This window comes from Cydia pomonella, chromosome 3 (assembly GCF_033807575.1).
Source record: "Cydia pomonella isolate Wapato2018A chromosome 3, ilCydPomo1, whole genome shotgun sequence".
Taxonomy (NCBI): Eukaryota; Metazoa; Arthropoda; class Insecta; order Lepidoptera; family Tortricidae; genus Cydia; species Cydia pomonella.
The window spans coordinates 163,529-191,233 of record NC_084705.1 but is presented as its reverse complement, the minus strand read 5'-3'; the positions used below and the strand labels follow the sequence as shown (position 1 = coordinate 191,233).

The 27,705-nt window shown below is 47.4% G+C and overlaps 1 protein-coding gene across 1 annotated transcript; it reads left to right on the top strand.

Moving 5' to 3' along the window:
• The first annotated feature begins 32 nt into the window (after positions 1–32).
• Positions 33–27,705, top strand: LOC133515695 (uncharacterized). The gene is made up of 9 exons (XM_061848237.1): positions 33–472; positions 675–3,506; positions 6,006–6,106; positions 6,632–6,807; positions 7,046–7,188; positions 8,120–8,259; positions 8,515–8,652; positions 16,470–16,725; positions 20,422–27,705. Exons 2-9 carry the CDS (start codon positions 816–818, stop codon positions 20,926–20,928), a joined length of 4,152 nt encoding a protein of 1,383 aa, XP_061704221.1. The 5' UTR covers positions 33–472; positions 675–815; the 3' UTR covers positions 20,929–27,705.

Genomic DNA, 27,705 nt, shown 5'->3' with positions numbered 1-27,705 from the left:
ATTAGCTGGCAGAATTGTCAGAGACAATCGATGAAAATAGGTCAAGAATCCCATTTTATTTCAAGAAAAAATACATGAAAACTCAAAAAAATCATTCATGTGAAAAAGATTAAAAACGCTGCTCATTAAAAATATAATTGCTGGGTGGTATGGTAACACAAACAAATATTTTAATGTCTATGGTAGAAAATAAATTCGTTCAACGCATATTGCGTTCAATACATTTTTTTTTGTTTGTCGGGAATGTATAGAAATCCGATTATAGCACTAACTTATCGACGTTTATATACGTACATCGGAATACAAAAGTTTTGTGACTGCAAGCAATAGAACGAGACGTCTGCAATATGTCGGACTATTTGGAAATATTTTTAGATTAAGCTTAGCTTAGTACTCGTGTATAGAACTAATTCAAAGGTTTATTTTAGTATAATCCACAGTATGCAAGATATTTGACAATCAATAATCCGAGGTAAGTCCCGTTACTGCGCGTTAACAATACATTGTATTCATTTCTTTCTTCCTCGTTCATAATGCTCGACTTTTTATGTCTCAGTGGCCTTTATCTCGGGGTTTTGTTTTCTTTTGTCCTCTGTTTGCACTTTAAACGAGTTTGTGTAACCCGAAATCGGTGATCGCGATCGTGGTATTTATATAAAGTTATTTTGTGACAGATCGATAAGAAGAAGACCTGTGCGAGATTGGAGAAGGTCTCGGCCGTATGCTTGACTCGCGTGGAGTGGGCGATGCGCGTGAAGGCCGCCACGACGGTCTGACGGCGCGCGAGCCTCCGCCGCGAGCGCGCGACTGACAACATGGAGCAACTCGTTCAGTGCCCCGTGTGCACCCTCTTCCTCCACAATGGCATGTCCCTGGAGTCCCACCTCGACACCCACCCTAAAGATCAAGTTATCAAAGCCCTGTGCAACCTATCTGCTAACAATGTCGGGTTTGGAAGCCGGACTTCCACACCCGCTCACTCGGAGCGCTCGTACAGGAGTAGGTCAAGGACTCCCGCTGAGGACAGCCCTCGGTGGAGTGGCCGCAGCATCGACAATGAGAGATACTGGCGACGGACCCCCAGCAGGAGTTCCAAGACCCCTGCATCCAGTATTGCTAGAAATGCAACACCAGCAGATATGCAAATGGGTGACATCAACTTTGAAAATAATTCCAATAATGCAACATCTAGCCCTTATCCAGCTATGTCATTTATGAAGCCTGACAAGTCTAGTCAGCCCTTCATGCAGAATGTGCCCGGCCCGGAGTTTGATCCACAGTATGTGTACTACCCGGAGCAGCAGGAGGACAAGGAGATCAAGTATTCACGCAGCGCTGAGTACAGTGCCATAGACAACACTAGTAATGTGCTTACATATAATATGCCATCTGTGGCCCCAGCGGCCAAGATACAGGCAGCCTTGATGCCTGGAGGCTCGGGCTCCCGCAGAAATAATGACCTTGTAAAAATACTTCCTAAACCTAATAATATACTTGTTAAGGCCAATGTGGGAGGAGTGCAATATATTACTCCTGGAGTGAAGCCCATGCACCTGGTGGTGCCCACTGCACCTACATTTGTGCAGAAAAGTGTTCAAAACAATATGATTGTGTCAGGGAGTATACCTACCAGCCAGATCATGGAGCCCAAGTCTGTAGCATCACCACTAGCCAGCAGCAGTAGTACCTTCAACCAGTTGTCAACAGGCACTTTCACTCCAGGCACTACAGTGGTCACACAGAATTCACAGATTATCTACAGGGAAATGGTACATAATATAGATGGGAAACCTTTCATTACCAGCATGCCCACAGTGCTCAGTGGCCATGACAATGTGACTAACGTAGCTGCCACTAGCTCTATGTACCAGAATGTCATGGTGGTGGACCAGTTTGGCAACACATCTTGTATGTACACCACTCCTCAGCAGATTCTCTCCAAGCAATGCAACCCACCGGTGTATAGCGAAATATCTGTGAGTAACCTGGAGAAATCACTGTCTAATCCTAGTAATATTAATAATGAATCCAATAAAACTTTGATAATTGAAGTGGGCCCCATAGTGGGGCCGCCGGTAGAAGTTTGCAGCACCAGCATGAACACTAGCACTTCGCAAGCTTCGCAGACGATTTCAGACATTTCCACTACACCTGGCCCAGACAGGCAAGTAGAAAGGAATGACATGCCTGGGTCCAGTAAAGGACTGAAAATTCTTAGCAATATTAAGGTGGAAGTGCCAGTACAGCATCACAAAAATTTGCTCAATACCATTGTAGACCTCACAGGATCCCAGGAGCCTGAATACTCGGAGCGAGCCACCTCTCCGGAGCGGATCCTGCCTGACTTTGAGGATAACCACCACAGCCTGTCTGGGGACTGCCTGCAGCCCACCACTAGTAACGATAGTGTAGTTTCGAATACATTCTCTGTGATAAAAAACGTCGGGAATCCTCCCTCGTACAAAGACTCAGTTTCCAAGTCTTCTGTTGTAGATAATAAAATTGATAATGAATTTTCTGATAGCTGCCCCATGCCCGACCTCATTTGCAACGAAAAACCGTCAATATCGCCGTGCAGCGAGCTCTCAGAGAGCGGGGATAACTCCACTGATAGAATTTCCATATCGCCGAAGCCTGAAACGCCGGCGCCCGTAGAACTACTCGTAGAGACCACTAAACCACCTCTGAAGCCCTCCTTCAGGAACACGCCTTTAAGACTGAACAATATCTTTGTCAAGAAGCATAAAAAGATTTTAGAAATTAAGAATTCCAAAAGTTTCACAGTGACGCCATGCAGCAGTAAAGACCTGCAAGTGGGGCCGTCGTCGTCGGCGCGCCCGCCCGAGAACTTCACCATGAATAAAATTCACAGCATCGACACGAGCGAAAACGAAAGAGCCGAGACCTTGCAAACCATCACCGTGGAAGTGTGCAACGACAACGACAACGACAGCCGGCACGAGTTCGACGCAGACACGGAGGAGCAGTCGATGGATCTGGAGCCCGTGGCGTGCTCTAGCATCCGCGACTCGAGTCAGCACTCGTCCGTGCAGGTGAAGGAGGAGATCAACTCCAGCAACGAGGGTGGCTTCAGCAACGACCGCGGGCTCGCGCCGCTCGAGGCCATGCGCCCCATCAACGTGATCGCCTACGGCGCCATGGCCGAGTTCGACGACGAGTCCAACCACAAGGAGCTGCTGGAGCTTGAGGCGTCCTCAAAGAACAAGCAGTTCGTGAGCATGATGAACGACAACTACTTCGGGGACAACATATACGCGGACTACTTCACGCCGGAGAGGGAAGCGTTCGAGGCGCGCGAGAAGGACGCGTACCTGTGGGGCTCGGGGCAGCGGGACGGCGAGTTCGTGCTGCCCACCTTCATCCACGAGAGCTACAAGATCGCGGACAGCGGCGCCGAGTACGCGGAGCTGCGCGAGCGCGACGCCAAGCCTGACGAGCGCCGCGCCGCGCAGGACAACCCGGACATGGAGTCGCCCTGGACTGGGGTAAGGCCACATTCATTCTTCATTATCGCACTATTTTAGAACATCTCTTTAAATGTAGGACACCACTATCCATTGTTCCTTCAGAACATATCGCTTTGTATAGGGATTGTTGTTGTAGGTAGAGACATTTATCTACATAATATGTATTAATTGTATGAATATCAACCTTCGTGCATTCCGACCAGGTTCAGGATGATGCACAAGAGTTAAGCGAAATGAGCTGTTGTTAATTTGGTTTCTTACTGAAAATGTATCTTATCTCTTTAAAGACCATACAGTAGCCTCTCACGTTGAACTCTCCTCAGGTCTCAAATCGGTCGAGTCTAAAGTGTGTCGAGGTCTCGGAGAGTCATTAAGTGTTGGGTCTGCCACAATGGCCGAGAGAAAGCATTGAATAATAATGAACTCGTAGTTACGTAAACCGCTCGCGTATCGAATTATTTGAAATGGCAACTGTACCTTGATTTATTTCATTTATTTTGGACAATACTAAAAATAGTTGTGTAGATATTTTTCACATAATAAATCCTAACCCTTGGCTTAGTTAAAAATATTTAATTTGTTTGGTAATAATTTAGACTAATGCCGAAATGTGGACGAGGACAACCACCTCCAATAAAATTAGTCAGTGGTTAGTGAGAATGGGTGACGCACTCGCTGTTCTCAGATTTCCTTATTATGGCAATTTACCGCTTCCTATACGAGTATGTTTCGGGTTCATATGCCTATAGTACGTTCGCGTTAAGACTGCAGTAAAATCATCCTTGTCCGCCGGCTGAACCACGCTCATGACTAATCAAATCGTTCCTAATTAAAAATTCAAGTTCACAGTGACCAGTTGCAGGCATACTTTCTAATTTGGAACGATCTGATTGGGTACGAGCATCGCTAGGCCGGCGGACAATACTGATTTTACTGCATTCTTAACGCGAACGAACTATAGTATCAATTGCCCTTGAACGGCGACAGGGTCGTTGCTAGAGAGCCTTTTGTACTGAGACAATGTTCCATTTATAAAATGCCCACACTTTACATGAAAAAAAAAATTCAATGTCCTGAACACTAACCTAACTGTAATAAATGATGTCCAACTTTAAATACAATCGATTCAAGCTTACGACCTCAAACTTGGAAAACTTTGCAGAAGCACTTATGTATACGAGATAGCAACACCGCACGGAATAGAAAATGTCCCGTTAATTATACTACAATGCTATACCGAGATTTAAAATAATTTTACTGTTCTACCACTCAAGTCATTTGACTTAAAAAAACCGGCCAAGAGCATGTCGGGCTATGGTCAATGTCGGGTTCCGTAGTTTTCCGTCCGTCACAGTAGGCTGCCTTGAACAGGGACTATTTACTAGTAAGCATCATGTACAGTCAGCAAAAGGGAGTACCTTCGCGGCGCGACTGCGATAACTCAAAAACGGCTTAAAAAACGATCATAGTTTTCAATGAAAGTCATTACTAAGTTTTGCTTTCACAATTTTTTTTGACACATTTTTTTATTCTTTCAGAGCGATTATTTCAGAAAATATCTTCTGTATCAAAAAAATATCATTGAAAACCTGTTCATTTTGAAATCGTTTTGAAAGACCTATCCAAGGACAACCTAAAACCTTACTCAACCCTGAAAAAAAATGATCACCAATATACATGAAGGAGAGGCAGGCACCCAATATTTATTTACAATACAAGTGCAGAAAATAGGAAATATAACACGTAGTGGTGATAAATTAAAACAAGACCGAAGGGAGTGTTTTAAATCGACACGAGTTGCGAATTACCTATTCGCACGTGTATCGTACAACGTTTTACAGTACATATGGCTCTTTAAAGTTTAGACATATGCACGGAAAGTGCTCACTCCCGTTTCAATAGAGATTGAGTAGTCGTACTGGTAATGGTGTGACGGTATTTACGGTGATAGGTCGTTTTGAGCATAGTTTTAGTATAATTAGTATTATCACACACAACACTTCATTTACTTTTCAAGCTGTCCGACTCTGGAACTCCTTACCCGTTGGCATTAGACGCGCTCAATCTCTTGCTGTGTTTAAAAATCACTCAAAGAACATTATTTATCTCTCCCTTAGTGTTTATATAGTACATAGTTATTTTTACTCTGTGGCTGACATGCTGCTGTCATATTTAGCTATGTTTCGGTTAATTTTATATATATTTATATGTATGTTTATGTATGTTTATTTGTATTCCTTATATGTGTATGTATATTCACTGTAATTGTGTGTGTGAATGTAGGCTTCATAACGGTTTAGCAACACCTACTTTTTCGATTAACTTATCTATTTCCTCTACCCAAAGGTTGTCTGGAAGAGATCGCTTTTTAGCGATAAGACCGCCTGTTGTCTGTCTCTACATTTAATCAATTGTTTATTTTTCTTGTATCTTTTTACTGAGGTGTGCCAATAAAGAGTATTCTATCTTGTATCTATCTTCAACAAGTGGCACTAAGAGAACACGGTTACGTTGCAGATGTACCGCGAGGTGGCGGCCGAGGGCTACGACCTGCTGGCCCGCGAGAGCTGGCTGTCCGACGGCGACGATAATGAAACTGCGGAGAAGTCAGATTGTTTGTTAGTTACTTCATTTTTATTCTATAATTTACACTACATATTTTAAATATTTCGCTACCGGACAGGGGCTCCCGAGGAGGAAACTCTATCGGAATCAGGAAGAAACAACTACATAAAATTGTAACCATTGATACTATAGCATATTATTGTATCGATTAACGTATCAATTTTATAATAAGTTTTGGTTTCTTTGTTCAGTATATAATATAATAAGTATTAATATTTAAAAATATATGTGGAAACACCTTGTTAAAAAAAAAAATCTAGTGCTAACCACCAATTATTTGTTAACCTGTTGCTACCGGTGGGAACCTATAATTGGCTCTTTGTTATCTATATATATAACTATTGTGCAATTTATAGCTGTTTTTGTGCAATTTATTTCTCCGAACAATAAATAAATAAATATACAGAAACTTTTGCTTATAATGCAAATGCTTATAAATTGGCGCGAGACCACTGGAACAGCAATGAGTATCGAGTGTTGTGGTCGTTGAGCGTGGTCAAGGTTAGCTCGTGTCGCAGGGAGGCGGGGCGGGCGGCGTGCGGGCTGTGCCGCGCCGTGCTGGCGTCGCGCGCCGAGCTGCGCGCGCACCGCGCCCTGCTGCACGCGCACGCGCACCGCGCGCCCCGCCCGCCCGGCGGCCGCGCGCCCGCCATCAAGCAGGAGGACAAGCCTGACGCAGTCGCGCCGCCCGCAGGTACACACCTATTTAATTTATATGTGACCGACTTCCTTTTTTCTTGAATTTTTATACCAAAATACTATTATGACTCAGGATCTATACCTATGCAAATATTTAAGTAACAAAGATTCGTCAAATATATAATTCATTACAGCATGATACCTACCTTTTTAATGACATAATGTTTTATTTCGTGTGCTTAAATTTTGAATCAATTAATATTTAATATCCGAACTAATATGATTTTTTACAGAAACAGACACTTTGCTCCTGCCAGACTCTAAAGAAGCTCTAACATCGAGCATCCTGTACCCGGGCGGGCTGGAGACCAAGCCCGTCATCATTAAGCAGGAGCCTCGGCGGCGGCGGAGAGACCACACGTGCCCCACGTGCAAGGTATGACACCGTGGTCCACAGTGCCCTGTACCCGGGCTGGAGACCACCCCGTCATCATCAAGCCGGAGCCCCGGCGGCGGCGGAGTGACCACACGTGCCCCACGTGCAAGGTATGACACCGTGGTCCACAGTGCCCTGTACCCGGGCTGGAGACCACCCCGTCATCATCAAGCCGGAGCCCCGGCGGCGGCGGAGTGACCACACGTGCCCCACGTGCAAGGTATGACACCGTGGTCCACAGTGCCCTGTACCCGGGCTGGAGACCACCCCGTCATCATCAAGCCGGAGCCCCGGCGGCGGCGGAGAGACCACACGTGCCCCACGTGCAAGGTATGACACCGTGGTCCACAGTGCCCTGTACCCGGGCTGGAGACCACCCCGTCATCATCAAGCCGGAGCCCCGGCGGCGGCGGAGTGACCACACGTGCCCCACGTGCAAGGTATTGTTATCATAAGGCACCACAGAAAATTCATCGTTCATAACTTCAGACCACACAATGAAAATATCTAGCTTAATTTGTCTCTCTTTATCTGCGGCGTAGACAAAGAAATACCGTATAATAGTAAATTAGCTCTTAGCTCTCAATTAAGGGTCACCCGTTGACCACGAACGCTGAAAAGGGTTCGAAATGTCGGTAGGTATTTCAAACTCACTATACGCGATATGATCCGTTTAAATAGTTTTATTTCATGAATAACTAGTCAGATAGTCATTTTGATAGCCCAGGCGGTGGAAATGTCATTTTAAACGTCAAACTGCTATGAAATTATGACGTTTATTTAACAACGAGCTGGAACTCTTGAAGTTTTAAATTTGGGATTAAATTGACGTGTTGGTCACTGCACCACGACACCTCTGCTGAGGCGACCTGAGCAGCAGTAGGGCGGTATATTCATGCAAGAATGACACTGATTAGTTTCTATTTGCTAGGTGGACCAGGGTTCGGAGGCGGCGTTCACGGCACATTTGAAGCTGCACCCGCTGGAGTGCCTGACGTGCGGCAAGTGCTTCTTCCGGCGCGCCAACCTCGCTTTACATCTCAAGACGCACCAGGGCATCAAGAACTTCAAGTGAGTCCCCGGTCCAATTTGACTGATTTTGAAGTAAAAGGTAGGTAGTTGCCAATTTCATAGATACCGGTGTTACATAGCCACAAATTCAGATTTCGCCCAATACAATTAATTTAAATTTGGTTAATAATACAAAAATGTCGTGTCCAAGGCCTAAGTTAACTTTGCATGGATATTGTTCATTAACACATTCACTGCCAGCGACCCGCTAGGCGAGTAATCTGTTCGTAAGCGTAAGTGTCTCACGTTGTACAGATGCGAGGTGTGCGAGAAGCGGTTCCTGACGCGGCAGAAGCTGCAGGAGCACCACAACACGCACACGGGCCGCGCGCCCTACAAGTGCACCGTGTGCGACGACACCTTCCGCCGCTACTCCAACATGGTGCAGCACAGGTACGTGCAGAGTGCAGTAAGTGTCTCACGTTGTACAGATGCGAGGTGTGCGAGAAGCGGTTCCTGACGCGGCAGAAGCTGCAGGAGCACCACAACACGCACACGGGCCGCGCGCCCTACAAGTGCACCGTGTGCGACGACACCTTCCGCCGCTACTCCAACATGGTGCAGCACAGGTACGTGCAGAGTGCAGTAAGTGTCTCACGTTGTACAGATGCGAGGTGTGCGAGAAGCGGTTCCTGACGCGGCAGAAGCTGCAGGAGCACCACAACACGCACACGGGCCGCGCGCCCTACAAGTGCACCGTGTGCGACGACACCTTCCGCCGCTACTCCAACATGGTGCAGCACAGGTACGTGCAGAGTGCAGTAAGTGTCTCACGTTGTACAGATGCGAGGTGTGCGAGAAGCGGTTCCTGACGCGGCAGAAGCTGCAGGAGCACCACAACACGCACACGGGCCGCGCGCCCTACAAGTGCACCGTGTGCGACGACACCTTCCGCCGCTACTCCAACATGGTGCAGCACAGGTACGTGCAGAGTGCAGTAAGTGTCTCACGTTGTACAGATGCGAGGTGTGCGAGAAGCGGTTCCTGACGCGGCAGAAGCTGCAGGAGCACCACAACACGCACACGGGCCGCGCGCCCTACAAGTGCACCGTGTGCGACGACACCTTCCGCCGCTACTCCAACATGGTGCAGCACAGGTACGTGCAGAGTGCAGTAAGTGTCTCACGTTGTACAGATGCGAGGTGTGCGAGAAGCGGTTCCTGACGCGGCAGAAGCTGCAGGAGCACCACAACACGCACACGGGCCGCGCGCCCTACAAGTGCACCGTGTGCGACGACACCTTCCGCCGCTACTCCAACATGGTGCAGCACAGGTACGTGCAGAGTGCAGTAAGTGTCTCACGTTGTACAGATGCGAGGTGTGCGAGAAGCGGTTCCTGACGCGGCAGAAGCTGCAGGAGCACCACAACACGCACACGGGCCGCGCGCCCTACAAGTGCACCGTGTGCGACGACACCTTCCGCCGCTACTCCAACATGGTGCAGCACAGGTACGTGCAGAGTGCAGTAAGTGTCTCACGTTGTACAGATGCGAGGTGTGCGAGAAGCGGTTCCTGACGCGGCAGAAGCTGCAGGAGCACCACAACACGCACACGGGCCGCGCGCCCTACAAGTGCACCGTGTGCGACGACACCTTCCGCCGCTACTCCAACATGGTGCAGCACAGGTACGTGCAGAGTGCAGTAAGTGTCTCACGTTGTACAGATGCGAGGTGTGCGAGAAGCGGTTCCTGACGCGGCAGAAGCTGCAGGAGCACCACAACACGCACACGGGCCGCGCGCCCTACAAGTGCACCGTGTGCGACGACACCTTCCGCCGCTACTCCAACATGGTGCAGCACAGGTACGTGCAGAGTGCAGTAAGTGTCTCACGTTGTACAGATGCGAGGTGTGCGAGAAGCGGTTCCTGACGCGGCAGAAGCTGCAGGAGCACCACAACACGCACACGGGCCGCGCGCCCTACAAGTGCACCGTGTGCGACGACACCTTCCGCCGCTACTCCAACATGGTGCAGCACAGGTACGTGCAGAGTGCAGTAAGTGTCTCACGTTGTACAGATGCGAGGTGTGCGAGAAGCGGTTCCTGACGCGGCAGAAGCTGCAGGAGCACCACAACACGCACACGGGCCGCGCGCCCTACAAGTGCACCGTGTGCGACGACACCTTCCGCCGCTACTCCAACATGGTGCAGCACAGGTACGTGCAGAGTGCAGTAAGTGTCTCACGTTGTACAGATGCGAGGTGTGCGAGAAGCGGTTCCTGACGCGGCAGAAGCTGCAGGAGCACCACAACACGCACACGGGCCGCGCGCCCTACAAGTGCACCGTGTGCGACGACACCTTCCGCCGCTACTCCAACATGGTGCAGCACAGGTACGTGCAGAGTGCAGTAAGTGTCTCACGTTGTACAGATGCGAGGTGTGCGAGAAGCGGTTCCTGACGCGGCAGAAGCTGCAGGAGCACCACAACACGCACACGGGCCGCGCGCCCTACAAGTGCACCGTGTGCGACGACACCTTCCGCCGCTACTCCAACATGGTGCAGCACAGGTACGTGCAGAGTGCAGTAAGTGTCTCACGTTGTACAGATGCGAGGTGTGCGAGAAGCGGTTCCTGACGCGGCAGAAGCTGCAGGAGCACCACAACACGCACACGGGCCGCGCGCCCTACAAGTGCACCGTGTGCGACGACACCTTCCGCCGCTACTCCAACATGGTGCAGCACAGGTACGTGCAGAGTGCAGTAAGTGTCTCACGTTGTACAGATGCGAGGTGTGCGAGAAGCGGTTCCTGACGCGGCAGAAGCTGCAGGAGCACCACAACACGCACACGGGCCGCGCGCCCTACAAGTGCACCGTGTGCGACGACACCTTCCGCCGCTACTCCAACATGGTGCAGCACAGGTACGTGCAGAGTGCAGTAAGTGTCTCACGTTGTACAGATGCGAGGTGTGCGAGAAGCGGTTCCTGACGCGGCAGAAGCTGCAGGAGCACCACAACACGCACACGGGCCGCGCGCCCTACAAGTGCACCGTGTGCGACGACACCTTCCGCCGCTACTCCAACATGGTGCAGCACAGGTACGTGCAGAGTGCAGTAAGTGTCTCACGTTGTACAGATGCGAGGTGTGCGAGAAGCGGTTCCTGACGCGGCAGAAGCTGCAGGAGCACCACAACACGCACACGGGCCGCGCGCCCTACAAGTGCACCGTGTGCGACGACACCTTCCGCCGCTACTCCAACATGGTGCAGCACAGGTACGTGCAGAGTGCAGTAAGTGTCTCACGTTGTACAGATGCGAGGTGTGCGAGAAGCGGTTCCTGACGCGGCAGAAGCTGCAGGAGCACCACAACACGCACACGGGCCGCGCGCCCTACAAGTGCACCGTGTGCGACGACACCTTCCGCCGCTACTCCAACATGGTGCAGCACAGGTACGTGCAGAGTGCAGTAAGTGTCTCACGTTGTACAGATGCGAGGTGTGCGAGAAGCGGTTCCTGACGCGGCAGAAGCTGCAGGAGCACCACAACACGCACACGGGCCGCGCGCCCTACAAGTGCACCGTGTGCGACGACACCTTCCGCCGCTACTCCAACATGGTGCAGCACAGGTACGTGCAGAGTGCAGTAAGTGTCTCACGTTGTACAGATGCGAGGTGTGCGAGAAGCGGTTCCTGACGCGGCAGAAGCTGCAGGAGCACCACAACACGCACACGGGCCGCGCGCCCTACAAGTGCACCGTGTGCGACGACACCTTCCGCCGCTACTCCAACATGGTGCAGCACAGGTACGTGCAGAGTGCAGTAAGTGTCTCACGTTGTACAGATGCGAGGTGTGCGAGAAGCGGTTCCTGACGCGGCAGAAGCTGCAGGAGCACCACAACACGCACACGGGCCGCGCGCCCTACAAGTGCACCGTGTGCGACGACACCTTCCGCCGCTACTCCAACATGGTGCAGCACAGGTACGTGCCCATTGCCCATGCCCATGCCCATCCGTCTGTAGCTATGACTTTATTCAATTAATTCCAGGTCCGTGTTCTTGGAATCATAAATAGACATCATTTGTGTCATTCTCCATCAAAAGGTACCACATTGTCGCTTATGGATTCCGAGATATCAATGATTTTATAAATCAAGTCGAAATTGACGAAATTTTGTTTTGTTCAGAAATAGTCTCTAGACACTTAAAATACTCACATGTAGTTAATGTCTATGAAATTTCTATCTGTTTGAACTTATAATAGTTATAATTAGCCTCCGATTGTTACATATATTGTTAATATGTTTCATGTGCTGTTGGTTTTCCAATAAATAGATAAAGTTTAATGACTAGGGTACCTTATCAGGTGCTTTTATTGATGTGTTACCACAATGAGGGCCTGCGCAAGACTTGTAAACTTTTGAATTCATGTTTATTCAATGAGCAATCGAGTATCTATTAGGTAGCAAACGTCAAAGGTCTGCGTTCTGTTTTTACAAACGTGACGCTTAAAGGTATAATAACAATAACATAGTATTATGTATTTTTGGTTATTAGAATTAGATCATGATCTCATAACGCGACAATGTGGTACCCTAAGACTTAGTGAAACTTTAGCCCAAAATGTTTAGTTAGTACTGACGAAAAGAAAGAATTTGATTTTTTTTAGTCACATTCTAATATTTTAAGCAGTAATAAGCAATTACAGCTTTCATTTCGAGAAAAATATGCATATGGAATTGTTATTTCTGTAAAGTCACGAATAGTGACAATGTGGTCCCCTTAATCACTTTCATACAAAAATTGTATTCAAAGTTTAGACTTTGAAGCCACTTTTTTAATACCAACTAACATTATTGTGTATTATTTTTATACTTTTTGGTTAATTTTATGCATAAACGTATGTGTAGAATGCTTGCCGACATCTAATTACGTTGATTTTATGTATTTTTTTTTACTTTTACTTTTGTTTAAAAAAAGTTTATTTAACATAAAAGCTGTGTTACTTTTTTATTATTATCCCTACATTATAGACGTGCAAGGGCAATATAAGTTAGCCGAGAACTTGTCCATTTTAAGCCATACAAATATTTTCTTTATGTTTCACGTTTCAATACCCTACGTGCTTTATTTATAATATCTCAATTATATGTTAAATATTAGAGATTAAATGTCATTTTCTTAGGAATATAACGATTAGAGAATATTTTTAAATCGCCATCTACATAACTTCGCACTAGAACTTGGTCTTTCAAACTTTCCGACTTTAAAATAGAACATCTCAAAACTGTACATTTGCATGGTAAATTTTCAAAAATCATAGAAAAATAAGTAAACTTAGAGGCCTGATTCTTTTTGGATATTAAATACATGTTTTGAACTCTGTGCTGGTATAACTCGATACCGACAGAAAGTTACCTTTTGTATGTATATATGTCACTTTATTGCACATAAACAGCTTAACATAAAACAGACAAAAAATTTAATATGCAAAGACGAACTTATCCCTAAAAGGGATCTCTTTTAGCTAACCTTTGAGAAAATGTGAAAGGATCAGACACTAACAGGTGAAAGACAAATCAAACGTGTTATTCTCAATTTTGATTGAGAATAACACAATTAATATTTACGAGGGCCATGCCAAGAAAAATTGGATACTCTATGCTCATCTGTGAGACACTGGCATGTTACACACCATCGGAAAGGCTGGTTATCAGTTATACACGTAAAAATAGAATACTCGGTTTATCAGTCACATTTTTTTATATTCTTTTCTGAATGAATCTGGCGGGAATTCGCCGCCACGATAAAGCTCACTCGACGTTATTTTCGGGTTAGGATTTATTATGAGTTCAAAAAAGGTTTAAAGCCTCAGGAATATTTTCAACTTTTAGTTACAACTTTCGGTGAATCTGCGTGTTCGCGTCCAACGGTTTTTAATTGGTTCGCTCAACTCAAAAGAGGGCGGGCGCTCAACGTTCTTTAGTTTTGAAGATGAGCCAATAACGGGGCGGCCGCCAACCACAGTTACTCTTGAAAATGTGCTAGCTGGAGAAAAAAATATTGGTGAGAACCGGCGAATTATATACGTAGAGCTGGAGCGAGAGCTGCGGGGCATTGGATCAGCAGCATTACCAACAATTATTCACGAGCAGTTCTCTCTTCGTAAGTCAGTTAATTACAACTCATTCCATACATAAACACTTTTACAGTTTCTATTTGAATTATTTTGCTGGAAAGTATGCAATAGCTGTAGCACCTGAGCCACCACTACTACAATGATTCATTGTTATCATCATCTGTCATTGGTGATGGTTCAGGTGCTACAGCAATGAGAATCATTTTAAACATAAAAATCAATAAAGGTCTTGGCGCAATATTTTCCTTCAAAAATAAAATTAGGTTTTTTAATGGACCAATTACTTGTTTAAAAAAAAGAAACGTTAAAACCGTTCAGTTCACGTTTAATTTGTAGCTGTTTGTGATTCTTTTAGCAAAATTGCTTCTAAGTTAAGAAAAACGCCTCTTAAAATTGATAGAAAAAGTAAATACTTAGACTTACTGAATTGGAGTGTAAATTGTTTGACTAAAAAATACAAGAAACACTTATCTACGCTATAAAAATGAGTTCTTCTAGTGAAGAAAATATAAATGTTTCTGGCAAAAGTACATCCCTTTCTTTCAACAATTGTCGTCACGCCAATATAAATAGTAATGTATATTAATGTACTTATAATTATGCAAATGTTTTCTTATTTCCTCGCAGTAGTCGTGAAAAGCAGTATGTAATGCCTCGGCCGGAAACGCTAAGGATAGACTCGTGTTATTTAAGGGACTCCACTAACGTGTCGGCCCTCAAACTCACTCGTTCCACTTTGAGCGGTTTTCCGGCCTCTCCTACAATGTACTATAGTGAAATATCGTATTATTATAAATTAGTTTTTTTTTGTCAAAACAGTAAAGGTACCTACAATTTTCAAAATGGTGGCTTACAGTTTTAACATCGAATAATTGCACCAAAGCGTGCTGGGCTAGTAGGCACTTATTCGCCAGTTCATTGGAATAAGCTACTAACACGTTTTCCAAGAGAGACCGGGCGTTTTTGCTGATTTTCCATTGAATAAAAGTTTCATATGCTGCCAATTATTTCTCACCCGATTTTGATGGTAAAAAGCTATGGTTCTCGGCTCTTGCCTCTATTAGTACTCGTATTACTGGCAGCGTCAATTTTATGTGTTCTTCATTTTCAATACTTGAAAATGACATGTTCGTCAATATATAAACTAAAAACATGCCAATCTACTTCAATTTTATGACAAATACGGTAAATGGTTGGTGCGTTATTTTTTTTACGCACGATTCCAATGCGCGCGCAAGTCAAAGGCGCGAACGAAATCGACAAACAGCCAATTGAAAAAATGTAAAAAGCTAATATTTTCGTATTTCTATTCGACGGATGGAGAACAAATCGATAAAATGTTGTTTATTCATTATTGTCATTTACGAGATAATTTAATCTATAAATTATGTTTGGTGTGATAAAACCTATTTGAACTAACATTTGAAACCTAATAGGTGGTTAAAAAAAAATTACTCGACCAAATTAAGGTTCCGTTTCCATGCATATTATTAGAAGTCAATCTGTTACCTTCTTAACTCAGTCGGATATTATAATGAAAAAGCACGAGTGTTATACTATACTGAAAAAACACGGGTGTTTAATATCTAGGTTTATGACTGTTATGAGCCAAAAATCGGTGGAATAAAAACGTCGTTTTGAGCAAGTGTGTTGAAAAACGTTGTACTATACACGTGCGAATAGATAATTCGCAACTCGTGTCGATTTTAAGTCAGTCGGTAATTGATCACTACTCGTTGCGAATATCCTATTCTCCGCACTTGTATTGTAAAAATAAGTAGTCTGCATTACTAAAAACTTTAAAAGCGACAATCACTACCACCAAGATTTCCTAAAAAATATAGCTAGCAACCTATGTCACTTACTATCTTATTACATATGGTGCTACTTTCCAGCACGCGTGCGGGAATGAGCACTTTCCGTGCATATGTCGAAAATTTAAAGAGCTATATGTACTATAAAACGTTGTACGATACTCGTGCGAATAGGCGATTCGCAACTCGTGTCGATTTAAAACTTATCACCACTCGTTGCGAAATTCCTATTTTCTGCATTTATATCGTAAGTAACTATTTTAACTCTTCTCTGGTGAAAAGTTTTATCGGGCATGAAATAATCCCTGCCCTCCCCTCCCCCGCAGAGACCGGCACCACCTGCACAAGAAGCGGCTGGTGCGCGACTTCGTGTGCGCGTGCGGCGCCGTGTTCCACTCGCGCGCCAAGCTGCGCTGGCACGCCGAGACGCACGCCGCGCGCCCGCACGCCTGCCCCACGTGCGGCGACAAGTTCCTGCACCAGGCCTCGCTCACCCGCCACGTGCGCCGCGCGCACGACCCCGCCTACACCGACACGCAGCGCCCCAGGCAGCAGAACGTGCCCTGCCCCGTCTGCAAGCAGGTACGTGGTGTAGCCACCTGCACGACAAGTTCCTGCACCGGGCCTCCCTCACCCGCCACGACCCCGCCTACACCGACACGCAGCGCCCCAGGCAGCAGAACGTGCCCTGCCCCGTCTGCAAGCAGGTACGTGGTGTAGCCACCTGCACGACAAGTTCCTGCACCGGGCCTCCCTCACCCGCCACGACCCCGCCTACACCGACACGCAGCGCCCCAGGCAGCAGAACGTGCCCTGCCCCGTCTGCAAGCAGGTACGTGGTGTAGCCACCTGCACGACAAGTTCCTGCACCGGGCCTCCCTCACCCGCCACGACCCCGCCTACACCGACACGCAGCGCCCCAGGCAGCAGAACGTGCCCTGCCCCGTCTGCAAGCAGGTACGTGGTGTAGCCACCTGCACGACAAGTTCCTGCACCAGGCCTCGCTCACCCGCCACGTGCGCCGCGCGCACGACCCCGCCTACACCGACACGCAGCGCCCCAGGCAGCAGAACGTGCCCTGCCCCGTCTGCAAGCAGGTACGTGGTGTAGCCACCTGCACGACAAGTTCCTGCACCGGGCCTCCCTCACCCGCCACGACCCCGCCTACACCGACACGCAGCGCCCCAGGCAGCAGAACGTGCCCTGCCCCGTCTGCAAGCAGGTACGTGGTGTAGCCACCTGCACGACAAGTTCCTGCACCGGGCCTCCCTCACCCGCCACGACCCCGCCTACACCGACACGCAGCGCCCCAGGCAGCAGAACGTGCCCTGCCCCGTCTGCAAGCAGGTACGTGGTGTAGCCACCTGCACGACAAGTTCCTGCACCGGGCCTCCCTCACCCGCCACGACCCCGCCTACACCGACACGCAGCGCCCCAGGCAGCAGAACGTGCCCTGCCCCGTCTGCAAGCAGGTACGTGGTGTAGCCACCTGCACGACAAGTTCCTGCACCGGGCCTCCCTCACCCGCCACGACCCCGCCTACACCGACACGCAGCGCCCCAGGCAGCAGAACGTGCCCTGCCCCGTCTGCAAGCAGGTACGTGGTGTAGCCACCTGCACGACAAGTTCCTGCACCGGGCCTCCCTCACCCGCCACGACCCCGCCTACACCGACACGCAGCGCCCCAGGCAGCAGAACGTGCCCTGCCCCGTCTGCAAGCAGGTACGTGGTGTAGCCACCTGCACGACAAGTTCCTGCACCGGGCCTCCCTCACCCGCCACGACCCCGCCTACACCGACACGCAGCGCCCCAGGCAGCAGAACGTGCCCTGCCCCGTCTGCAAGCAGGTACGTGGTGTAGCCACCTGCACGACAAGTTCCTGCACCGGGCCTCCCTCACCCGCCACGACCCCGCCTACACCGACACGCAGCGCCCCAGGCAGCAGAACGTGCCCTGCCCCGTCTGCAAGCAGGTACGTGGTGTAGCCACCTGCACGACAAGTTCCTGCACCGGGCCTCCCTCACCCGCCACGACCCCGCCTACACCGACACGCAGCGCCCCAGGCAGCAGAACGTGCCCTGCCCCGTCTGCAAGCAGGTACGTGGTGTAGCCACCTGCACGACAAGTTCCTGCACCGGGCCTCCCTCACCCGCCACGACCCCGCCTACACCGACACGCAGCGCCCCAGGCAGCAGAACGTGCCCTGCCCCGTCTGCAAGCAGGTACGTGGTGTAGCCACCTGCACGACAAGTTCCTGCACCGGGCCTCCCTCACCCGCCACGACCCCGCCTACACCGACACGCAGCGCCCCAGGCAGCAGAACGTGCCCTGCCCCGTCTGCAAGCAGGTACGTGGTGTAGCCACCTGCACGACAAGTTCCTGCACCGGGCCTCCCTCACCCGCCACGACCCCGCCTACACCGACACGCAGCGCCCCAGGCAGCAGAACGTGCCCTGCCCCGTCTGCAAGCAGGTACGTGGTGTAGCCACCTGCACGACAAGTTCCTGCACCGGGCCTCCCTCACCCGCCACGACCCCGCCTACACCGACACGCAGCGCCCCAGGCAGCAGAACGTGCCCTGCCCCGTCTGCAAGCAGGTACGTGGTGTAGCCACCTGCACGACAAGTTCCTGCACCGGGCCTCCCTCACCCGCCACGACCCCGCCTACACCGACACGCAGCGCCCCAGGCAGCAGAACGTGCCCTGCCCCGTCTGCAAGCAGGTACGTGGTGTAGCCACCTGCACGACAAGTTCCTGCACCGGGCCTCCCTCACCCGCCACGACCCCGCCTACACCGACACGCAGCGCCCCAGGCAGCAGAACGTGCCCTGCCCCGTCTGCAAGCAGGTACGTGGTGTAGCCACCTGCACGACAAGTTCCTGCACCGGGCCTCCCTCACCCGCCACGACCCCGCCTACACCGACACGCAGCGCCCCAGGCAGCAGAACGTGCCCTGCCCCGTCTGCAAGCAGGTACGTGGTGTAGCCACCTGCACGACAAGTTCCTGCACCGGGCCTCCCTCACCCGCCACGACCCCGCCTACACCGACACGCAGCGCCCCAGGCAGCAGAACGTGCCCTGCCCCGTCTGCAAGCAGGTACGTGGTGTAGCCACCTGCACGACAAGTTCCTGCACCGGGCCTCCCTCACCCGCCACGACCCCGCCTACACCGACACGCAGCGCCCCAGGCAGCAGAACGTGCCCTGCCCCGTCTGCAAGCAGGTACGTGGTGTAGCCACCTGCACGACAAGTTCCTGCACCGGGCCTCCCTCACCCGCCACGACCCCGCCTACACCGACACGCAGCGCCCAGGCAGCAGAACGTGCCCTGCCCCGTCTGCAAGCAGGTACGTGGTGTAGCCACCTGCACGACAAGTTCCTGCACCGGGCCTCCCTCACCCGCCACGACCCCGCCTACACCGACACGCAGCGCCCCAGGCAGCAGAACGTGCCCTGCCCCGTCTGCAAGCAGGTACGTGGTGTAGCCACCTGCACGACAAGTTCCTGCACCGGGCCTCCCTCACCCGCCACGACCCCGCCTACACCGACACGCAGCGCCCCAGGCAGCAGAACGTGCCCTGCCCCGTCTGCAAGCAGGTACATGGTGTAGCCACCTGCACGATAAGTTCCTGCACCAGGCCTCCCTCACCCGCCACGACAATAAAATTCCAACAGTTTGCCAATTTAATAATAAAGGGAATAATAATAAAGACGTTTATTCAGTAAGCTTAAACATAGTTACATAATAAAAGTACACAATAATGCTTACAAACTAATTGAAAGGGCTGATGTCTGCGCCAAATGGCCTCGGGGCACAGCGGCTCTAAGGACTAGGAGGCCCTAAGAGCATTTCGGGCATACAATATTATAATAAACTAAAATTAAAATTAATAAGTTCAAAACAACAACAAAACAATCTTCACTGTCTGTCTGTATACATAAAATATTACTTTAAACTACGAGTATAAAGACATTTCATTAATAGCCATTTCTTAAGCTCGTTTTTAAAACTACCTGAGAAGCTTTTGATCCTGGATAGAAATGGCTTCAATTGACATCAAACATTTTAGTCAATTTTGTCGCTGACTGTACTTTTTTCCAAAATCTATAAATTTTAATCGTTGTTAAGCAAAAAGTTAAATTCTAAGACTTCTAAGAACATTTCGCATAGCAGTACGGGTGACGGTATATTAAAGGATACCTTTTCATAGTTTAATCCTTTATTGCATGCCATAAATCGGTGTTATGAAACGTGTTGTGTACGGGTACGTGTGCGCAGGTGTACCTGCGCTCGAACCTGCGCGCGCACCTGCTGACGCACTCGGGCAAGCGGCCGTACGTGTGCGTGGTGTGCTCCAAGGCCTTCACCACCAAGTGGAACCTCAAGCTGCACCGCTGGACGCACGCCTCGCGCTCCGCCAAGCCCTACAAGTGCACGCTGTGCAAGGGCGCCTTCATCCGCCACTCCGAGTACGTGTCGCACATGAACGCGCACAAGGCCGTGCGCCCCTACACCTGCAACTACTGCGGCTGCCAGTTCATCCGCAAGTACAACTGCCAGCGCCACGTGCGCGAGCACGAGACGGCCAAGCGGTACGTGTGCAAGGTGGCCGAGTGCGGCAAGTCCTTCCACCGCTCCTACTACCTGTCCGAGCACATGAAGGTCCACAGCGGCGCGCGGCCCTTCGCGTGCGGCGTGTGCGGCAAGCTGTCCGGCAACAAGTCCAACCACAACAAGCACGTGCGCATCCACCACGCGCGCGAGCCCGTCGCCAGCGAGGCCTAGGCCCGTGCCGCCGGCACCACCGCTGCTTCTAATGGCTTCTGTCCGAGAACAGCTCCATTTCACTCTTCATTTTGGAACGAATCGTGTCGATCAGTCAAATTTCTCCGTTACAAGATCAGTAAATCAGATTATTAACGATTACTTTTATCCAATCTGACCCCTTATCGCATATGAAGCCATATATGGTGGATATGATATTCAACTCTATTGACAACTATTAAAGTTCAAATTTCAACAAATATTTTTTATTACACGCGATAAGGGGCTAATGTTGACGTAACTTACTGCGGAGCAAAAATTGGTCACTCGAGACACTTCTGTCGTGACTCACCCAGAGTCATCTGTCCGCAGCTACAGAACAACTCAATAAATATGAACATGGTCACTCGAGACACTTCTGTCGTGACTCACCCAGAGTCATCTGTCCGTAGCTACAGAACAACTCAATAAATATGAACATGGTCACTCGAGACACTTCTGTCGTGACTCACCCAGAGTCATCTGTCCGTAGCTACAGAACAACTCAATCAATATGAACATGGTCACTCGAGACACTTCTGTCGTGACTCACCCAGAGTCATCTGTCCGTAGCTACAGAACAACTCAATCAATATGAACATGGTCACTCGAGACACTTCTGTCGTGACTCACCCAGAGTCATCTGTCCGTAGCTACAGAACAACTCAATCAATATGAACATGGTCACTCGAGACACTTCTGTCGTGACTCACCCAGAGTCATCTGTCCGTAGCTACAGAACAACTCAATCAATATGAACATGGTCACTCGAGACACTTCTGTCGTGACTCACCCAGAGTCATCTGTCCGTAGCTACAGAACAACTCAATCAATATGAACATGGTCACTCGAGACACTTCTGTCGTGACTCACCCAGAGTCATCTGTCCGTAGCTACAGAACAACTCAATAAATATGAACATGGTCACTCGAGACACTTCTGTCGTGACTCACCCAGAGTCATCTGTCCGTAGCTACAGAACAACTCAATCAATATGAACATGGTCACTCGAGACACTTCTGTCATGACTCATCCAGAGTCATCTGTCCGCAGCTACAGAACAACTCAATCAATATGAACATGGTCACTCGAGACACTTCTGTCATGACTCATCCAGAGTCATCTGTCCGTAGCTACAGAACAACTCAATAAATATGAACATGGTCACTCGAGACACTTCTGTCGTGACTCACCCAGAGTCATCTGTCCGTAGCTACAGAACAACTCAATCAATATGAACATGGTCACTCGAGACACTTCTGTCATGACTCATCCAGAGTCATCTGTCCGTAGCTACAGAACAACTCAATAAATATGAACATGGTCACTCGAGACACTTCTGTCGTGACTCACCCAGAGTCATCTGTCCGTAGCTACAGAACAACTCAATCAATATGAACATGGTCACTCGAGACACTTCTGTCGTGACTCACCCAGTGTCATCTGTCCGCAGCTACAGAACAACTCAATAAATATGAACATGGTCACTCGAGACACTTCTGTCATGACTCACCCAGAGTCATCTGTCCGTAGCTACAGAACAACTCAATCAATATGAACATGGTCACTCGAGACACTTCTGTCGTGACTCACCCAGAGTCATCTGTCCGTAGCTACAGAACAACTCAATCAATATGAACATGGTCACTCGAGACACTTCTGTCATGACTCATCCAGAGTCATCTGTCCGCAGCTACAGAACAACTCAATCAATATGAACATGGTCACTCGAGACACTTCTGTCATGACTCATCCAGAGTCATCTGTCCGTAGCTACAGAACAACTCAATCAATATGAACATGGTCACTCGAGACACTTCTGTCACGACTCATCCAGAGTCATCTGTCCGCAGCTACAGAACAACTCAATCAATATGAACATGGTCACTCGAGACACTTCTGTCATGACTCATCCAGAGTCATCTGTCCGTAGCTACAGAACAACTCAATCAATATGAACATGGTCACTCGAGACACTTCTGTCACGACTCATCCAGAGTCATCTGTCCGTAGCTACAGAACAACTCAATCAATATGAACATGGTCACTCGAGACACTTCTGTCATGACTCATCCAGAGTCATCTGTCCGCAGCTACAGAACAACTCAATCAATATGAACATGGTCACTCGAGACACTTCTGTCATGACTCATCCAGAGTCATCTGTCCGTAGCTACAGAACAACTCAATCAATATGAACATGGTCACTCGAGACACTTCTGTCACGACTCATCCAGAGTCATCTGTCCGCAGCTACAGAACAACTCAATAAATATGAACATCCCTATAAGCCCTATCAGTTTCTTGTTGGCTGCCACCTCTAAAACGGATCGGTCGGATATTTTATATTGCCATGTTTTAACATCACTCAAACCAAAGTAGCTAATACTATATACCAGTTGATTAGAATTTTATATTTTTTAAGGTGTGATTTACCTCATATTATGCATTTCTTGCCTATTCCACAGTCAATCATTACAACATTTTGTGTCGATTTTTGCTCCAATGTAATGATTTTGATTGGATTGCCATCGTTCCACGCCGAGACAGCTCCTCCTCCGACCGTCGTCTGGCGACTTGTAAATATCTAGTTAAAATTGATTTTGAATTGTAAACTGTAAATACAGGACCAAGTGTACATGGGCGCAGCATTTTACTGGCGTAGGGACAGTCCCCCGCCGCGGCCTCCGACGCTACACGCGACACGTTCCAAGGAAATAAGCTATAAAATAGTAGAATTAAAGTATAATGGAAAAATTAATGCCATGACATGAGTGAGAAAGCTAGGAGGCTATCGTCGGTGCCACCTACGTTTATTGTCGGTATACACTGTTTATTAATAATCTTAGTTCTTACATTATTGTGACGTTTTCTGCACATAATCGGTTCTCAATAAGGTGCTTCTGCCATAAAGATGAAATTAGAAATATAGCCTTTATCAAAAACCAACATTAAGGAAAATATTGCTTGAAACCGTCACAATTATAACTTTTCTATCAAATAGAAGAGACGAGTCAGTCATGTCATGTGATCGTATCACGTATCACAAGTTTGGCGAGTGTCATGTGTGTCGCGTCGCGTCGTGTCGGGTGCCGTGTCGTGTCGGGCGTCGTGTCCTGCACGTCGAGTCGATCAGGGCATGTCGGCAAGTACCCCGCTCGTACTCAATTTATTTATTTAAGGATCGACTCATTGCAGACTTGGCGATGAGTTTGGACAAATGAAGTTAATTACCTCAAGTTATGAAATTGCAGAAAAAACGAAACGAAAATAATACTTGCCAAATAGTGTCAGTAAATATTACTGTTTCTTTTGTAAGTCATGTTGAGGATATGATACAAGTCTGGGGTTTCAAATGTATGTTGGTGTTTCATAGCAATGATCGAAACGCTTGTAAAACGAGACTTGTGTCACTCCTGTAGCACACCTCAGACGATTGTAAATAAGTAGTTGTTCGATTGTGAAGCTTCATTTTGTACATGATCCTCCCAAACTCTTTACAGAAATAGAGTAGGCTCTCCGCCCGGAACACAAACCCTGCGTTCCCGGTTTATTTACTGTACATAGTATCTAATTTTGTTATATTATAATTTACTTATTGTTTAGTTCAATAATGGAATTTAGAAAGAGTTGACACATGTTCGAGTATTGCATCTGCCACGAGGGAGCCGCGGGCGCGGCCACTCGTAGTGAAATCGTGGGCGCACATTACAATTAATATGTTGGAGGGCTGCAAAACTAGTAGGTAGGGCAACCTTTCTTTACCATACCATTAAATAGTATATTACATACTTTCGATAGTAAAGTACGAAATGTCTCAAATCACCTGTAATTGCCAATTAGCCGAGGCGAAGCCGAGGTCGACAAACCCGAGGCTTTCTTATTTACTGGACGAGGTGTGTATACTATTTTTCTGTACGACGAAGCCGGAAAGCGGTAACTTTACTGCAACGGGCCGAAAGTTAACGCTTTTCGGCCGGAGGGCAGAAAAACTATTATTTAAAGTATCATCACAAAACTTGTAATTGTACAAATCATAAATCAGTTAATTTAATCTACATCATCCTAAAATTAATTGTAATCTTCCATGGAAGGGAAAAACAGCTGCCAAAACTTGATTTGTAAAATTTCCGTCCACGTTTTCACTATAAAGGCTCATTTAGACGGTGCGAGAATTCGCACTCGTGTTTTATTACCGATAGTTGAGGGGTCGGCTGAATTGAAAGTTACCTCAGTGTAACTAAAATTGCATGCGAGTTCGCGCGCTGCCTAAATGAGCCTTAAGTCTGTTTCCACAAAAACGTGTCACCTCTCGAATGCACTCGCTATTATTAATACAGCCAAATAACAAGCAATATGAATTGAAACATAAAGAGCTGAAATGGTGTGTCTCCGTCGTGTTAAAACACATCAACATCACATGACAGCGTCGCGAGGGGCTATTTAAAATCCCACAAAGATTCCTAAGATTCCAAATAGTCCGATTTCAAATTCCGAAGGGGTTTCAAATAGACCCCCGCAACGGAGACGTCCAGTCTACGTCTGCTTCATTCACAGCGATAGGACAAGTGTGGTACTCGTAAATACAGCTACACCTTTTGTCGCGTTTGAAGGATAAAGAGGACTAGATAACATAGACCATTTGGTTTTTCTGACGTCCTTTAATGTTGGACAGGGACAGATGTGGCATAGACAGATGCAGTATAGTTGGCGAGTGCGAGCGAGAGCGCCGCGGCCAGCAGGAGCCATGTGCAATGATTGTTGATCTTATTGTTTGTTTTTGATTTCAATTTAATATAAATTTCATTATGTAATAAGCGCTGGTGGCCTAGCGGTAAGAGCGTGCGACTTGCAATCCAGAGGTCGCGGGTTCAAACCCCGGCTCGTACCAATGAGTTTTTCGGAACTTATGTACGAAATATCATTTGATATTTACCAGTCGCTTTTCGGTGAAGGAAAACATCGTGAGGAAACCGGACTAATCCCAACAAGGCCTAGTTTATCCTCTGGGTTGGAAGGTCTGATGGCAGTCGCTTTCGTAAAAACTAGTGCCTATGCCAAATCTTGGGATTAGTTGTCAAGCGGACCCCAGGCTCCCATGAGCCGTGGCAAATGCCGGGACAACGCGAGGAAGAAGAAGATAAATTTCATTATGTATACATTTAAAACGACACAGTCCGATACTACATCGAGAGCTCACGATTAACAACTTTAAAGTTGGAATTTTCGGAGGTGATTTTTTCGGATTAAACCCCTAATCTGATAACCAAAAGGTATCGTTTCTTTTATGTAGCGGTTACTACTGCTACTGACCGAACGGGAACAAACCCTTTTAAAAAGCAATTTTACGATCGTATTTAATGGTTTAAATTTATGTAACAGCAAACTTTTCAACTGATTGACCGCCCACAGTCGACTGATCGTCCTACACTGTTATCTCCGATGGAGATCATCTTTTATTTAACACATTAGGGGTTTTAGCCCAAAAAATCACCTCATAAAATTTCAACTGTACCTTTAACCTTTAGCGGCCCACAAACAAGAACACTTGGCGGTCAAATTTGAATCAATGGTATTAGAAAATAGGACAAATTTAAATTTCATTTTGAGATAATTTGTACTAGAACTGGGACTACACGACGCTAGAGGTTAAAAGCTGAAAGTGGCATGATCTCATGTAGTTTCGGACATAAAAATGCGCTATTGGAAAGAGGGGTAGAGTCCTAGCGCAGTAAAGTATTTGACTATTTTTTTAGTTCAATAACATCACAAGCGATTGACGGTTTTGTGTACGTGTTAGACATTTCCCCCCTAAATTTATCTGGTGGGGGCAGGCAGTTGAATTGTGGACAGCGAACAGCAGTTTTAAATTAATTGAGATTAATTTTGAAATGAAATGAAATTTATTATTAATAACAGAGTTAAATATCACAACATTAATAATATTAATACAATATAATATGGACATTTATTTCGTAAATTTTATTTGTCAAATCCGAGAACATACATATTTTCGCGATATGTTTTTATTTAAAGAATTTTAGGTTTTATTTAATAAAATGTTGATAATTATTTCGTCTAACCTTGAACGCCGCGATGGAAGTTGCATTTCTTACAGCAGTGTCAGGAGGGATTTGTTCAGTGAATCGTTCCAATATTGACTTTTCCTGTCTGAGCAATTTTTTTATGCCCTATCCATACGGTTTATGTAATGAAAAGTTTGGTCATATATAACAACCATGCGATGCAAAAATGATTTAAACTGCTTTGATACTTATTTTATGGTAAATTATTCCATCAATAATTAAATGATTATGAAGAAATATAAAGGAATTTCGCTAACCTTAATCCAATTGTTTGCCAATCGCGTAGTCAGTACCCGGGCACGGGCGGGGCCGCCGCCGACACGTCGAGGCCCCGCCGCGCACCACGCCAGCTGTGTTCAGTCAAAACACCACCATATTCTTTCATTTCATGTAAAACAATGATCTCGTATTTTTTTAAACTACATAAAACGTTAATGTTTTGTTTTTTTTTTTTAATTATTCTAATATGAATTAAGCATTTAGTTATAATTCGCTCTGTACTCGGTTCTTAGAGAAATTGGTTATTTATTTTATGTAAGTTAATGGTAACGATAGTTTTATTGTTGTAAATAATATAGTGTATTTTGTAACGTGGGTCGTACACCAAAACTCGGTTCGGCGGGGTCACTGGACTGAAAGGTTTGTGTCTGCAATAAATTATCGTAAGGACTTA

Excerpts from the sequence above, each read along its gene's own strand:
- LOC133515695 (XM_061848237.1), top strand. The coding sequence starts at position 816 with ATGGAGCAACTCGTTCAGTGCCCCGTGTGCACCCTCTTCCTCCACAAT. Across the intron at positions 6,107-6,631 it reads GCGGAGAAGTCAGATTGTTT|GGAGGCGGGGCGGGCGGCGT; the intron begins GTTAGTTACTTC and ends CTCGTGTCGCAG. Across the intron at positions 7,189-8,119 it reads ACACGTGCCCCACGTGCAAG|GTGGACCAGGGTTCGGAGGC; the intron begins GTATGACACCGT and ends TCTATTTGCTAG.